The sequence below is a fragment of the Lytechinus pictus genome, chromosome 8, assembly GCF_037042905.1.
Source record: "Lytechinus pictus isolate F3 Inbred chromosome 8, Lp3.0, whole genome shotgun sequence".
NCBI lineage: Eukaryota > Metazoa > Echinodermata > Echinoidea > Temnopleuroida > Toxopneustidae > Lytechinus > Lytechinus pictus.
Window position 1 is genome coordinate 21,745,384 of NC_087252.1, and position 17,297 is coordinate 21,762,680.

Below are 17,297 nucleotides of genomic sequence, written 5' to 3' on the forward strand. Positions count from 1 at the left end.
CAGCACCCATGAAATTGTATTCTGAAGTCAGGTCTATCTCTCTGCTAAAATTTTACTTATAAGGAGCCAAAAATTCTGTATTGTGTATGTCTTATGTTTACTATTTTGTTTCCATATGCTTTCATAATGAAGAAAAACACTTCAGTTATCATTCCCAGACAATTAGAAAAAATGTGGGTGTCATATGATATGAGTTAATAAATTGAATGTGTACTGTAAGACATTTGTGCTCCAATTGGCTATCCATAGTTAACCACAACTTTAAACCAAGGTTTGATTTAAAACCAAGTTCAGAATACAGGCCAATATGTTTGGAATATTGTTCTTTTTCACCAATAGATGTTAGTTTCATATATATATATTTGTTTAATTATGTATTTTCCATTATTTTCTGTGACTCCATAATTATTTTCAAATTAGCTTCATATCATACAGGGGTGTGAGAGTTCAGATTTTTATCTGATTTCAGATTTTTTTTTTATTTCAGCTTAATTTCAGCTTATTTTTGGCTTTCCTCTGTACAAAAAGTATGGGAGCTCTTTCTATTTCAGACTTTTTCAACACTTCAGCCTTTTTTCAGCACTCTTCAGCTTTTTTCAGATCTTTTTATTTGTGGCCACTCACACCCCTGATCATATTTTATACTATCACATGGCTCCAATATTACGTTGGTATTGAAAGGGGAGGGGGGTGAGACTTGTATCTGACATAGTGATTGGACGAAATCTACCACCAATTAATTTGAGTGAAATTTACACCTTTCACCATGAGTGTGAGAAAAGAACAAAGGGTAATATCCCAATGACTTTTAGATGAATTGACAGTTATTTACAAGCAAAACGGGAGACATATGGGCGGCTAGAAAGTCTCGTAAAATTTTACAAGATCTCTCAACAGCTTGGAAGGCCTTTACTCCTGTAAAACATTCTGGAGGAATGTAGGACTGCTTACTCTCTGTTTTTATTCTCAGGGATTAAACACTTTAAAGGGTGAAAAGCACCTATGAGGATTATATTTAGAAAGCACATCAAATGCAACTCCATGTATGGATTTTGGGGTAACCATCCATACTTTTAAACACTATTAAAAAGAAACATTTATCCCTTTAGATTTATGATAATGATAATCATTCAAAGATTGGTAATTTGGAAATGTTGAATTTAAGTTTTTAGATTAATGTTATATTACAGCTTCCACCAGTGTGTCTTACAAGCAGTGTGTTCAATTATCATCACTCACAAAAGAAACAATGTTAATATTTGTCTGTTAGAGCCACGCAGTAAAGTATATATCTTACTTATAAAATTCATGTTGGTTTCAAGATAATTTTAGACATAAATTTTGAAATTACTTTAAATTGGAATAATGATGATTGATTAATGAATGATAGGTAGGATCCTGCTGTCAAAATTTACCCAAGGATTTTCCACTTTTGTACAATTTTGTGGCATTTTTAGGACTTGTCCTCAGAATAAGAGTATTTCTTTTGATTTCTCCTTCAATTTGACAGTATTTTGAATGGTCATATCCTCAAAATCACTTTAAGGACAATGACATTGGTTTTGGCTAAATTATGGGACCATATTGAAGATTTTTCTCCTGGGGAATTACAAAACCACAAAATCACTTCCGAAAACCCCTAAAAGATGCCTTTGAACATCGCCATAGACAAGGATACTACAGCTACTGAACAATTATGATAAGTCATTCAGACTGGCGGAATTTAGTGTATATCCATGTCAGTGTGAGCATGAGGATAAACAAGTAAGAATGGATAATGTGTAGTGTGAACCTGTAGAGGTTAAAACAGAAATAAAAAACAGACTTTGCATGCTCAGAGATTTGAGATCATTTATAAAACATGGGTACATGAATATGAAGCTAACAAGAATAGAACCTATGAAGGGCCTATACATTTTTTTGTTAAGGCTCTAGGCTATGTGTTATGGCCTTAATAAAGAAAGGGAAAAAAATAAAATGCAATAAATTATTTACTATGAATGATTGTTGTACATAGAATGTAAATGATAAATAAAGTTTGTCCGTAAATGAATGCATTCTTGAATGAATAAAAAAGAATATTTATATAAATGAATAGATTAATGAATGGATAAGTAAGCCAATAGACAGGTAAATAGCTGTGGTAGTGAATGAAAGAAAAGCAATTAAGTTATGTGAAGTAGCAAATAATTTCAAAGGCCTTTTTAAAACAATTTATTTGAAATTTATTTGAATGATGAAAAAATAAATATACTATTCTTCAAATTAAACAATTGAAGGAAAAGTGTCTCATCTTCTATTGAAAGGCCTTATGTAGATACCTTACATTTTGATGATCGTTTTAATAATACCTAATTATGGTACCATATTGGGTTTCATAAATTTTATCTTTGATGTGAATGACCCCTTCCCTGCTCTTGTCACGTAAAACACTGGATGACCACAACAAAGGCTTAGATGAAAAAGGCCGTGATTCATATTTATGATATAGCCCTGACTCTCAATAACCCCATGGGTATTGAAAATATGGAGAAGTACACCCCATCCCTACACAATCCTGGTATAAGAAAAAAAAATGTTGGAGGAGATTGCGGGAGTGAGTGACAAATTGCTTTGATATTGGTTAACGCAGGGTGCCAATTACATTGTACACTTGAACTTATAGCAGTCAGGTTGCCTACGATTAGTCTAAAACTTCAGACCTACCATTGTTCATGATGGAAAGTTTAACTGAAATCTTTGGTTTTATTTCCAACAAGTGACAGAAAATATAATTTCCTCAATATGCATAAATATTTTAAATTAATGTTTAGTTTCACTATGTGTTTTAAATTTGGTGGTGGCTTTATTTTTCTTGAATCTTTCACAATCTATGCTGACATTGTGTGCTTAAAAGAGGAACGCTGTTCGCAAAATTACTGACAAAATGTACAATATTGGATTAACTCAATGTCCGAAAATTAAAGATATATATGTAGAAGAAGCCCAAAATAGAGCACCTGTCTAACTATTGCATAAAATTCTAGTAATATTAACCAATAAGTTCATTTAATACATATACAATTAATCCAGTGATTCAAAAGATGCAGTTGAAAATATGACCTCTTGCACCATGTTAAATATGCATGGGATATGTTTTTTTTTTTCATTCCAGCATTTTAACAAAGCATATATTGAGGCTATATTTCATTCTTAAGAGAAACAACAGTTTTTACAGGAAATAAACAAACAGGATGATCCAAGCAAAGATCTTAGATTTAAGATCTTACAATATCTTAACAGCCAAGGTTCATATTGAATAACGAATAACAGATTGTTTTCTGCTATCACCTTCACTTTTATGAACAATCTTATAATTCTGAATTATGGTGACAATATACAATGGCGACAAATACTTGTTCAGGAAATTCAGGATAAAAAAAATCACCTTGACTCTTACTGGTGAGATGTAGGAGTTCTGTAACTCAGTTTATTGTGATTTGTCCACACGCAAAGAAATCAATCTGAGCTATGGAAGTCCATACATGTTATTATTGTTAATTTAAATGAATGACAACTTACACAACATTTAAATCAAATCAAATCATTTTTTTTAAGTAGTAATGAAATATGCCCTGCATACCTTTAGATTGATAAATATTGTATATAATTATTAATTTCATTATTATTAATTTAATAATAATACAATTAATAATAATATACAATATTTATATTAACAATGAGGAGCACGCTCAGTTGTCTAGAAAATGATGCATTCATGATTTGAATGTCAAAGGCATTGTAGATTTTGATATCTCTGGCTTTTTTCATAACTGTGATTGACTAGATCAATCACAACCTTTTGTAAGACAAAGAGTTGCAATTGATCCTATCAATCACAACTATGGAAAGCCAGCAAAGTCAAAAAACTTTCTAGATATGAATGTATATTCATAACGGCATTGATTTCTTGACAATTTGGTGTGTTTTCCTTTGTTTACAAAGGACATTTTGCACATTTCCTGTAGAAAAAATTATGACACTGATGGATTTCCATAGAGTTACGATTGATTGGATCAATCGTAACCCTTTGTAAGATGAGGCCCAGGTCATTCTTATTCTATGGTGTTCAAGAATACACATAGGACAGACTAATCAGTTGTAGATCTTTGTGAGACTGGGGCCCAGGTCATATTTAATCTGCATTGTTAAAAAAATCTTGACACAATCCAGGCTGATCTTCTGACAGTTGAAGCCGTTTAACTCTGAGCCATTCTGACTTTATAGCAATTATGATATACCCTGTATGCCACGGGTATAACACGGCTTAATTCATGATGAAACACAGGCAACCTTTTGCTATTTTCTAAACCTGTTGGGTTCTTATGATAGTGCTCGGGGCTGTTGCCGATTGGGGACCGGGTCTTTTCCGATTGATGGCGATGTTTGTAGCTCCCCGCTGGTCACTGAATACTCATTTTCATACCTCATGTAATAATGTGTTTGTTTTCTATTCCTCTGGTGAATTATGAAATTATGCTGTGATGAAAGCCAGAAGCCATTCCTTATTTTATTTTATTTAATTTTTTTTTTATGTAGTGCCAAAATGCAACCTGCATTGGTCTGCCTTCCAACAAGAGGGCATATTTTTGTACAGGCATTTTTTGTTGTTGCTAGATTGTGAAAAAAAAAGGTGAAAATCATATTCAATTCTTTTTAGACATTTAATGTATTTGCTTTTAGGTATTGGTTGATTAAACTTACATCATATTTCGATTAATTTTAGTGATCATTGCTATGCCTGTGTATTCATTGATACCATTTATCATGGTTATAAAGCTCATGAATCCAAGCTATGAAGATTTGTGTGTAAGAATGTTTGTCATTTTGCAACCTTTAACAAAGATGGTGAAAGTATTGACACATATAACTGTCTGAAGAAAATTCCAATATAGTTTTTTTAAGGTATTAAAAGGATTGATTTTTGCTTTTGTTTTAGGTTTTCATCATAAGATATATAAGCTTATACCACCCATATTGAATTGATAACTCATCTACATGAGTAACCAGTGAAAATATTTTCGCCATGACAAACACTTCCATGTTTGTGAAACAAACAGAATGTCTCCCTCCCCCCAGAGATTTCCAACCATCCGAATCCATCGGCCTTGCCGATCATAGCATCACGCTGCTCCCTCCCACCACACGTAATCACCATGTAAATACCATTGATTGGCTCAATCTGCATGGGGTCCAGCAAAATGTGATGCCGCTCAGTCGGATCTATTGAGAGAAACATCTTCTTTTCTCTTTATTCCTCATCCTTTGAACCACTTCACGCCAGCGTAGTGATGGGTAGCATTAAAAAGAAAAACCCTCCGCTTTGAAATCGAGCGACATTCCCTCTTGAAATAACAAACAACTTTTCAGACTCTCCACCAGAAGTATTTACTCCTATATTTTTCATTTCTATTTTCCGCTGGTGGTCTAATGTGTTGAAAGTCTATGAGAAATGCCCTGTCATGTGTCACCATGCATGCACCGACATGGTTCCACGAATATCTGTTTAATCCACAAGTTTTTGAGAAAATAAACTGAATTTTTATGATTTCTATTTAATGGGCCTCTTTGACAGATGTTGAAGGAATTATTGCTTTTGGAGGAAGTATTCTATTTTATTTATTTGTGCAGAAAAAACTATCATGTCCTTGACTTGTGTGGATCTTCATTTTGTTTTGTATTGTCAATGTCTCCCCCTTTTTAATGCTCTCTTTTCCATTTGGATAGTTTACTTGTATTTAAATTCTTTATTTTTCTCTTGTCACTGCTGTTAAAGTTTGTTATTTTAGGTTTTTACCTTTACCTTAAGTAATAATGATAATAATTGGATAGTCGAAAGAAGGAACGCAAACCGTCACATCCCGCCGTACCGATATAAAACGTATTGAAACGTATATTTATTCGATCTGTTTGAACAAAATAAAAAACAATAATAAGTATTTTGTTTACACAAAATGAATTCATGATTCAGTTCACAGTAAATCAATAAATACAATTGCTTTATAAACTGCATCTTGTTTCACGTGTAATTATTTAACTGTTGTTCTCATACATGAATGATCATTGTCTATTGTCTTTTAAACCAATGTAATCACGATTATGAAACCGAATTGTTATCGAAATAATGATTATAATTCACATCTGTTTCCTCAAATAATAAACAGAGATTTTTCAATCCTTTTACTTGAAATTAGTCATAACTTTCTTTAACTCTCAATTTGTTGTCCAGCTATACATATTGATTTAAGTAACTGCTTATCTTGCATAATTATAACATAATTCTACTTTATCATAACAAGGCAAAGCTTATATATGCATTCGGTTTCTATTTCTTTTCACAAACAGTAACAATTGGCTACTACATTAAATAATTCCTTTGCCAGTAATTAAAATACAACACGTCTTTTCGTTTGTAAATATAAACGCAATAACCAAATACTTTTCTTCATACATCAATGAAGTTAAACATTCACTTGATTCCGAAATGATTTGACCCTAAATCAAAACTTGTTTTGATTTAGTGTTCATAAGTTTATCTATTTATGCAAATACTAATCTGCTCTGTTATATCAAAAACATTACTATTTTCCTTTTCATTTTGCAAATAATAAGCTCTTAATACAAACATACAATTTACACTTTGGTGGATCAACACTTAATTAGCATAATTCATTATGAATCTAGATAAAAAAAACAGAAAACCGGAAATCCGAAACCAGAAACCGGAAACCGGGCCGAAAACCTAAACGCCCTGCTGTTATTGCTAAACCGGGCAAATTGAGACATTTTAAATTGAATTTATCCAACTTGTCAGACAAAATATGAAACATATCAAAGATTAAATGAATTCCAGAACACTTACTCTTTTCTGGCGGGACATAAAACCACGTTTAAATCACGTTAAACAACATGAATTTCCCCAAACTTCGGAGACCGATACAGGCGTCTGACTCCTGAACCTTCTTTAAAATGGAGTGCGACACGTCACCTTTGTACAGAGCTCCGCTTAGCTTAGCGGGCTTAATTTGCATAACAAAAAGAAATGTGTTTCATTCTACGGTATCCTAAGTAAATGAGGGGAAATAAATTCAAATAATTAAATATTTCAAATATTGGTATTAAATGCAAACAATCTTTTCGCTGGGCGAAACATCCTCCCCGCCCATGAGGAATGTCTTGTTTCCTCATAACAACACATATTACATGTCATAAATTTTCAAAGTCCATATTACATTACAAAGTTACATGCTTACTTTCACCTATTCAGTTAAACTTGCATTGCAATTATCGTTACCATGGTTACATTCAGTGTTGTATTTAATATTATGGTTAGTCTCTTCATTTTTGTTAGACTTTGTCATGATTAGTTCGGGATGTATTATATATTGTTAGTCTCATGAGTTATACATTACGTTATACTTCACTATCCTTTGTTTCCTTCATCTTCTTTCTTCACCTTTCATCTTCTGAATCTTCTCTTCTTGAGTTTAGTCTTCATAAACTTCCGCAGGACAGATGAGTCCAATTTACGTTATTGGTCGGGAATATTCTGCATTTAATGTCTTTACATTCACATTGCGAATTATACCATCTTGTCCTGGGTACAGTTGAACAACACGTGTAATTGTCCATTTTCCACGTTCTTCGTTGGAGTCGGTCATCATAACTACGTCATCCACGAGAATGTTCCGACGATCTGTGTTCCATTTCCGTCTGGGTGTAAGTAGTGACAGAACATCTCTGGTCCATCGATGCCAGAATGAGTCGACAATCCGTTGTACTAGTTCGGCGCAATGTCTTGGACTTGTAGTTTCTCCTTGAGCTACATCACTTGAAGCTCGTCCTAACAGCATGTCATTAGGCATGTTAGGACTTAAGTAGCTCCTGTCATCAGGGTCTGTGGTTGTTCTGCATATCGGCCTCTGGTAATCGCAAGATGAGTAGTGGAATAGCGGTGAATGCGACTGTAGCTTTTCTCTCCGTAGTTCCGCCATCCCCTGGGATTCTAGTCTGTGTTCAAAAGTTCTGCATGCTGCACATCCGAACTTTATCTTCTTGGCTAGATCATGTGCTCTCAAGATCCAGTACATTCTCCTGGCCTTTGCAGTAGTCATAGTAACATCGTAATGACCATCCTCATGAACATGCCTAATAATCAAGGTTGAGATCCAGTGTTCGCAAGGGAGTAAAGCCGGATGCTTCATGGCTAATAGCTTGTCAGCACTATCTACTGCCCGTCGAACGAGGATAATTCCTGCTTCATCCCTATACGAATTGAGTGCCTTTAGATCTCCTTTGTCTACTCTGGGCTTCAAAGATACTTGAGCACACTTTATCAAATGGTCCTCTCCTTTCTGTATGTCAGTTGGTGTCAGGTTACCGTTTGAGACTTTAACGTCCTCATCTACCATTCTCTTGGACTTGGACTTCAGCTTTCTAATGAACTTCAGGACGTTTGAAGTCACCCTCACAAGTTTCCTCCAGTTAGAATATTGCTGACAGTCGATCACATCTTGGGATTTTGATTCTTGTACAGTCAAAACTGGTCTCTCCCTTCGCATTTCTCTGTCTACCTCAGGAAGCTTTTCCTCAAGCTTTGCTACGGCGGGCCGTTCTGTCACTGGTTTAAGAAGGAAGTCAGGACCTTCTTTCCCATTGTCATTCAGCTTGTCCGGGCTAACACCTTTGCTGAGTTCATCTGCGACATTTACATTCCGGGGAATATGCCGCCACTGGCTAGGGTCTTTCCGCCGAGGATTTTGTTCGAGCCATCGCTTTTCCATCTTCTCACATGAAGGACTGATAACTCGAAACTCCTCATCTTGTTGTTCAGTCATCTTACTGGGCTGACATCTCTGTGGATCATTGCATACTTTCATTCCTTCTGTTGTCAAGGATTGTCTGAGGTCTAAAGGGCTGTTTACCGTGACATGGAGAACTGCTCCTTCTGGGTATCCTTCTGTAGTACTTCCGAAAATGACCCAGCCTAACGGTGAGCAACGGGCCACGAGATTCCCTTGTCTTTTCGTGTACCCTACATGCATCTTGGAATGGTCAATTCCTATGAGGATATCGATCGGCCCACCTTCCCTGTGAATTTCATCTTTCCTCAGGTTGAAGATCCGTCCTAGTCCTTCCACATTAACTCTGGTAATGCCGTTATTAATGACATCAAGTCCTATTGCAGAAATAGTGTAACTCTGATGACCATTAATCCCTTGAACTTTCACCTTGTACAGCATAGTGTTATATTCCTCTGTTTCACCTCCGACCTTGGTAACATTCGCGACAGTCGGATTTCCTTTCAGTCCCAACTCTCCTGCTACTGCGTTCCTTACAAGACTCATCTGAGCTCCCGAGTCTAGGAGACAATTTCCTTCGCAATTTCCATTCGGGCTCAACATCTTTACTTTAAGCACAGGCAGAAGCGCAGATGTTCCTGTCATACTGGCAATATCCACACTCCCTGTCTGAATCTGTCTATGAAGCAAAGGGTGGTGGTAGGAAGAACACTGCTCGCCAGTATTGATTACCTCATTACATCTTTTCCTGCGCCTGCATGTCTTCATGTTGTGATCCTTACCAGCTCTCTTGAGGCAGCTGAAGCACGCCCTGTTATCTTTCATCAGTTGATATCGCTCTTCTTGGGTTTTCGAAAGCACTTTCTTACACTGATCGATCCAATGATCAGACGTCTCACATAACCAGCATTTAAAGTCGGGCTTTCTTTCATTGCTTCCGTCATCCTGAGAGATATGACCAATTGTAGAACTTCTACTGTCACGAAGTGGAGCAGATGCCCTTATTCTAGTCTTCAATTCCAGTTCCATCCAATAAAGTAATGCATGGAGTGATGCATCTGTTCGTTCCCTGTCAATGAATCTCAGCCATAGCTTTCTGTCGTCACTGCTTAATTTTCTCTCTATCAAAGAAAGCATATGATTGTTGTCCATATCATTCGCTCTACCTACTTCTTGCAGTGAGTTGTAACTTCTCCTGATAAGATGGACAAGGTCACAGAATCGGCCATCCTCTCCATCTTTGAGAGGTCGAAACTTCCCCAAGTCATAGACGATAGCATCAGCTACCAATCTCGGGTCTCCGTAAATGTTGTCAAGATGAGACCATGCCGAGTCGTAATCGTTCCCTAAACCACGTATGAGATCAAGAGGTTTTCCTAATAGAGAAGATCTCAGAATTGTGATAGCATCTCTTTTGCTATACCTCGAGTCGACTAGATGCTTAAAATCTGATTTAAATGTCATGTAATCTCGTACGTCTCCAGTAAATCGAGGCAGCTTTGGTCGCTCTACCTGGACTTTACATGACGAAACCTCTTCCGATTTACTGGTAGTGACTTCGGGAGCAGCTGCGTTTACAACTGAATCCTCTGTTGACCTGTTAGACCTAACTTTAGTCTTGCCATAGTCCTTAACCTTTCTCTGCATGTCAAGGAATGATGTCTGACACTCAGATAGCCAGGCATCCTCTGTCATGAATACCTCATCATCTACGATTGTCTCGCAGTACCGTTCGTGCCTGTCCTCCAATTCCTGATAAGCAACATTCAAATCCTTAAACATATCAGTTACCTCATCAAGATCCCTGTCATCGTCCAGTAAATGTTGCAAACCATTTGACAGCCGAGTTAGTTTCGCCTTTGCTGTTCTCCGCTTGATCTTGAGATCCTTAGATGCTTGCTCAGATGCCATTGTTTCCGGAATTCCCTCTATCTTCTAACCCAGATCAGGCAAAAGAATCGAATGTGATGGATAGTCGAAAGAAGGAACGCAAACCGTCACATCCCGCCGTACCGATATAAAACGTATTGAAACGTATATTTATTCGATCTGTTTGAACAAAATAAAAAACAATAATAAGTATTTTGTTTACACAAAATGAATTCATGATTCAGTTCACAGTAAATCAATAAATACAATTGCTTTATAAACTGCATCTTGTTTCACGTGTAATTATTTAACTGTTGTTCTCATACATGAATGATCATTGTCTATTGTCTTTTAAACCAATGTAATCACGATTATGAAACCGAATTGTTATCGAAATAATGATTATAATTCACATCTGTTTCCTCAAATAATAAACAGAGATTTTTCAATCCTTTTACTTGAAATTAGTCATAACTTTCTTTAACTCTCAATTTGTTGTCCAGCTATACATATTGATTTAAGTAACTGCTTATCTTGCATAATTATAACATAATTCTACTTTATCATAACAAGGCAAAGCTTATATATGCATTCGGTTTCTATTTCTTTTCACAAACAGTAACAATTGGCTACTACATTAAATAATTCCTTTGCCAGTAATTAAAATACAACACGTCTTTTCGTTTGTAAATATAAACGCAATAACCAAATACTTTTCTTCATACATCAATGAAGTTAAACATTCACTTGATTCCGAAATGATTTGACCCTAAATCAAAACTTGTTTTGATTTAGTGTTCATAAGTTTATCTATTTATGCAAATACTAATCTGCTCTGTTATATCAAAAACATTACTATTTTCCTTTTCATTTTGCAAATAATAAGCTCTTAATACAAACATACAATTTACACTTTGGTGGATCAACACTTAATTAGCATAATTCATTATGAATCTAGATAAAAAAAACAGAAAACCGGAAATCCGAAACCAGAAACCGGAAACCGGGCCGAAAACCTAAACGCCCTGCTGTTATTGCTAAACCGGGCAAATTGAGACATTTTAAATTGAATTTATCCAACTTGTCAGACAAAATATGAAACATATCAAAGATTAAATGAATTCCAGAACACTTACTCTTTTCTGGCGGGACATAAAACCACGTTTAAATCACGTTAAACAACATGAATTTCCCCAAACTTCGGAGACCGATACAGGCGTCTGACTCCTGAACCTTCTTTAAAATGGAGTGCGACACGTCACCTTTGTACAGAGCTCCGCTTAGCTTAGCGGGCTTAATTTGCATAACAAAAAGAAATGTGTTTCATTCTACGGTATCCTAAGTAAATGAGGGGAAATAAATTCAAATAATTAAATATTTCAAATATTGGTATTAAATGCAAACAATCTTTTCGCTGGGCGAAACAATAATAATATAATGATAATAATAATAATAGTAATAATGATAATAATTCATATTCATATAGCACTTTACATAAAAGTTTCAGAGCGCTATTATAGGCCTACAAAATGAAATAGAAAGTTACATGAGAATAACTTCTAATACATAAACAAATTATACAATAATTACAATCATTCATTCAAATAGAAACACATAATACATACCTTTGCCTTTATTCTTCCTTCAATATTTATTTATTAGATGGCAATTAATTATGCAACATTCTGAGAACAAGAAAGTTTCTACCCACCCCCTCCCCTTCCCCTTTCATTCTCAATCCAATATGTAAAAAAGTTAGAAATTGATTGAAGTGGATTAATAATGCAGACACTAAGGAGAGATACATCCAAAGAATTTCATAATAAAGAGATTGCTTTCAGTAGCACAACAAACAAAGACCTGCAAAGAGAGTCTTAATACAAGATACACCACACTAAATCACTGAACTACAGGTCAGTCGTGACAAGGGTATAAACACATCATAAAAATATTCATCAACTGGCCATTGCAATTCTCCCTAAAGCCCATATGGTCTGAATATTCCAGAAAATAAAGATATATTAAGTTCTGTGATTTATTAGCGTGGTTGTACAGAGAGTTAAATATTTGGAGCATAAAATTTTCATTCCAAGCACATTTATCATAATCTATTCATGCAGTATTTCAAAATAATTTCCCTGGTTAGAGGTGTAATTAGAAATCATAAATTTTCTTGTTACCATGCAATAAATTACAAGGAACCTTGAAATTGTCAATTTTTACATCATATTTTTTTCGAAATTGTTGATTATTTTATGATTAACTGTGCACCAAATCAATCTCAAATTGCAAACCATCTCAATTTATGTAGCTAAGATACAGGAATTTTTCATCAAACATTTTGAGAAGGATTTTAATAAATCGCAACTCTTTTTAACACAGGGCACAGAAGTTTTATGTGTTTATTGTTCAACCTTTAGCTCTATGGTTCAACAATGATGTTCATGTATGTTTATAGGCTCGTGTGTACGTGATTTTACCACCCCAATATGTCATCAGCCCTATCAGAGCTACAGATCAAACAAAATTATACGATTGCCTTTTCCTCTTTACTCTTTTTTATCTCTACCACTCTCAATTACCTCCTCACAAAATACTCACAATGTTGATTAAATGCCAATCAAATTCAAACTATGGTGGTGTATTTTCAAGGTCATCTTGGGCAGTGTTGAATGATTATTTGAAATATTGCATCCTATTACAGCAATCTGAAATTTTATTTTGTTACTATCTTTCATTTTCATAGTTTCTTTCTCTTTCAGCTCTGGAGACTTCTACCTTACTCAGTAATTCTCTTACGCCTTTCTCCCTTTTTTTTGCCTTTTCTGTATTTTCATTACTCTTTTTCTTATTCATCTATCTAACCATCCATCCATCCACTCATCCACCCACCCATCCATCCATCCACTCATCCGTCCATCCACCCATCCATCCATTCATACATTATACCTGCTGTATCTATCTATCTATCTATCTATCTATCTATCTATCTATCTATCTATCTATCTATCTATCTATCTATCTATCTATCTATCTATCTATCTATCTATCTATCTGTCTGTCTGTCTGTCTGTCTGTCTGTCTGTCTGTCTGTCTGTCTGTCTGTCTGTCTGTCTGTCTGTCTGTCTGTCTGTCTGTCTGTCTGTCTGTCTGTCTGTCTGTCTGTCTGTCTGTCTGTCTGTCTGTCTGTCTGTCTGTCTGTCTGTCTGTCTGTCTGTCTGTCTATTCTATCCATCCATCCATCCATCCATCAATCAATCAATTCCATTATACAATGTACATCCATTCATACATTGTACCTGCCTATCTATCCATCCATTTGTCCATCTTTTTTTCCTTCTATCAATCCATCTGTGAACCTTCTACTTCTTTTCCTCACTGCCCACTTTACCTCTTCAATCCACCAAGCCCATGTCCACTTCCAATCTCTTCTTTTAGACACAAATCTTCCATCTGAAAGAATGTTCTTTCACCCCTTCCCTCGTTCCATCACTCGTCCTCTCTTTCCTCCTCTCTCTCTTCTCCTCTCCCTTGTTTCCCCATACCACCACCACCACCGACCTGTTCTTCTCGTTGCCATACCGGGTTTGAAGTTCCTTCGATGACGTACATCCTTCTTTTGTTCTCCCCCTTATCGGGAGCGAACTTGGCAGAGTTAATTCCGCGAGTGTTTTTGTCGTTGGTGTCTAATTCACACCTCGTTAGCGCCGAGCCGTGCCCTCTCTCAGTTCGCACCTAATCACGCAAAATTTCGCCAGAATTAGCGTTAATTTGGACTAGCCTTCATCCTTGGTTATGGCACTCATCAATTCCAACTTAAACATTACTTTTTTCCGGCGTTACTTGAACTTGCAGAGCTTGCCTTTGTTCACAGTTTGCCCTCTGTTGAACATCTATGCATCTCTAATGAGGGGGCTCTGTTTATTGGTATTTTCCATCGCATAGTTCGCAAGTGCACTGCCATTCTTTATTATTCATTACATTCGTCTCCAATCACATTTAGTATTCACATGCACTTTCCTGTTCGGTGCATTTCTCTCAAATAGATTTAGGCTTATGGTATTCACTCATTTTCCTTTTTATTCTTTGGATTTACCTGTATCTGTCTCTATCCCCCTCTGTTTAATTTCATTATATTCATTCCTCTTATCATACATTTCTGCCTTTTCATGTGTTCCAACACTATTTGAATTGTTGCTATGCAAGTCAATACGCTATTTGAATTGTTGCTATTCAAGGCAATTCACTATTTGAATTGTTGCTATGCAAGGCAAACACTATTTGAATTGTTGCTATTCAAGGCAATTCACTGTTTTGAACTGTTGCAATATCAGGAAGGACAAATGCCACCAATCTCAAATTAAAATTTGTAATCAACACCATTGTAAAGTTATGGAAATCAAATTTTTGCTGAGCTCTGGCCTCCCATCAAAATATTTGTATTTAGAACTGTGTCTTTCCTTCTTTTTTCTTCACTTTGTTAAGAGTGACACCTCCAATTATTCCTGGAATATTATGGCAATAAAATAAGAAGTGAAAGATCTTTCTTCATGCCCTTTTTTTAAGAAAAGAATTATCAAAATTCCTCAGAGACAGCTCCAAAAACAGATACCCTATTATTTCAATGAGTCAGATTTAAATCAACACAAACCATGGAGCTTTCCCTGGTTTAGGGTGGACTGGTGATCATATTTCATGGGACTCCTCACTGTGACACCTATGGTGAAGAGGTGTGATGAAACTGGTGTAATGGGAACACCAGTCTCTCTGTGGGATACACAGGGAGACCACCTAGGACCATGCGTAGTCACCTAACATTCATATCTCTGTTGGAATTTTACCCATTCAGTGCCACAGATAGTTATACGTATGTAAATATACATACACTATTCCCCTATGAATGGGATACACAAAATATAACCATAGAGTAAATGATAACAAGACCTTTTCCTTAGTATATCTACTGTTACTCTTTGACACATTTCCAATGTATGTTGTATCATGAATGAATACTGATTTGATTGCGCAATCAATTGTGATGTAACTTTTCCTAAATCTTTTTTTTACTATTAAGTCTTTATAAATATCGATGTCAATTTGTATGGTATGTTGAAATAATTGTTGCAAACATACAACAAAGACAATACCCTTATCTTCAATCAACATAGGAATATAGGAATGCAGTGTCAACTTGAAGTCATTTTTGAATTCATCTAAATAGTGAAGTCTAAGAAACTTCAGGATGGAATGGCTAAATCACCCCTTAGAATGGCCAATGAGTAACAGCGATTATTTCAAAGGGTGTAAATGATTTTATCCCTTGGCCCTTCTCCACCCTATGTAATTTTACAATGAAGGACTACTTTGTGTGTAACATTGCAAGCTTTGACCCCAAACTGCACTCTTTGTGAAATTAACAAGTTTAAAGTTGGTAGAACCGTACTTTTACCTTGAAAAACATTGATGCGTTGAAAATTGCGATACACTATAGTTTTCATTGCTGGTGGGCTACACCTGAAAATAGATATTCACCTCTTTTCCATATAAATGCTAAATTACACTTCCTATTCTTTGTGAAACTAAACAAACATACATTTATCATTTTCTGTAATTTACCAGCACAATTTGATAACAATGCTTGCATAATAGTAGGTGACATCTGTAATTCATTGCTTGCTTTTGATAGCAATTTCATATACTTTCATAATGAACATTTATCATTTGTTACAAAGGAGCTATGGACATCTATCTTCTTTGTAAACCAATTTTGCTGTCTCGGTCCACTCGGACCGGCATGGTAGCGGCTACTGCTGATCGGTTAAACATAGCCCCCTCATATAGTGATATAGACACATCCAATATCGTGGGGAAATAAATTTAGCGGAGGGATAGGGCATTCTGGTAGAAAAACAGGACTTTATTGCTTCCGTCATATGATGTTATATGTACACACATCTTATGAGATAGGACATAAGTGAAAAATGTCAACGGCCGTAGTTGGGATGAAATAAGACAAGGAGTTCTTCAATAACATGGTGTCATTTTAAAGACGGGCTGTTTTTAGCCATGTGAGTTATGTTGTTCAAGGTGCAAGCTTTGAAATGCAATATTAAGAATGTACAGCTAAGCCTCTGGAATATGTTTTCATCACAAGAGTAGGTAATATTCTCAGTGGAAGTGAATGCAGCAATATGTACATATGAGAAAGGTTGAGGTCAATTGGCATTTCATGGGTTTTATGATTTCTTTTGAATTATTTGACATTATTATAGTGGGATATTCATTACACAGGTCAATATGGGGAACATTTCATAAAGAGGTTCGGTAGGGGTTTTCACATACTCATTCACTCTCAGCCAATCAAATGCAAGAATTTTCAGTAGCTTATAACATCAAAACTTTTTTTTAAAAGACACGCCCCCTGGTTAACTTGTTCCATACATGTATTGCTATTATCGTTCAGAAAATTGTTTCTCCTGATAATATTTTCTCTACAAAGAGTAAAACTTAAAAGAATGTTTGAGTAAATATAAATAGTCCTGTTACACTGCTGCATACAGAGAAATTGATTTTAATCAAAGCTGTCTT

At 35.6% G+C, this 17,297-nt stretch overlaps 1 protein-coding gene across 1 annotated transcript; it reads right to left on the reverse strand.

Moving 5' to 3' along the window:
• Positions 1-5,868: 5,868 nt before the first annotated feature.
• Positions 5,869-11,961, reverse strand: LOC129259266 (uncharacterized). The gene is made up of 2 exons (XM_064103763.1): positions 11,846-11,961; positions 5,869-10,889 (listed from the first exon to the last, which is right to left on the reverse strand). The coding sequence occupies exon 2, from the start codon at positions 10,749-10,751 to the stop codon at positions 7,566-7,568; it is 3,186 nt and encodes a 1,061-aa protein (XP_063959833.1). The 5' UTR covers positions 10,752-10,889; positions 11,846-11,961; the 3' UTR covers positions 5,869-7,565.
• Positions 11,962-17,297: the final 5,336 nt, after the last annotated feature.

Coding starts and splice junctions, on each gene's coding strand:
- LOC129259266 (XM_064103763.1), bottom strand. CDS start 10,751: ATGGCATCTGAGCAAGCATCTAAGGATCTCAAGATCAAGCGGAGAACA.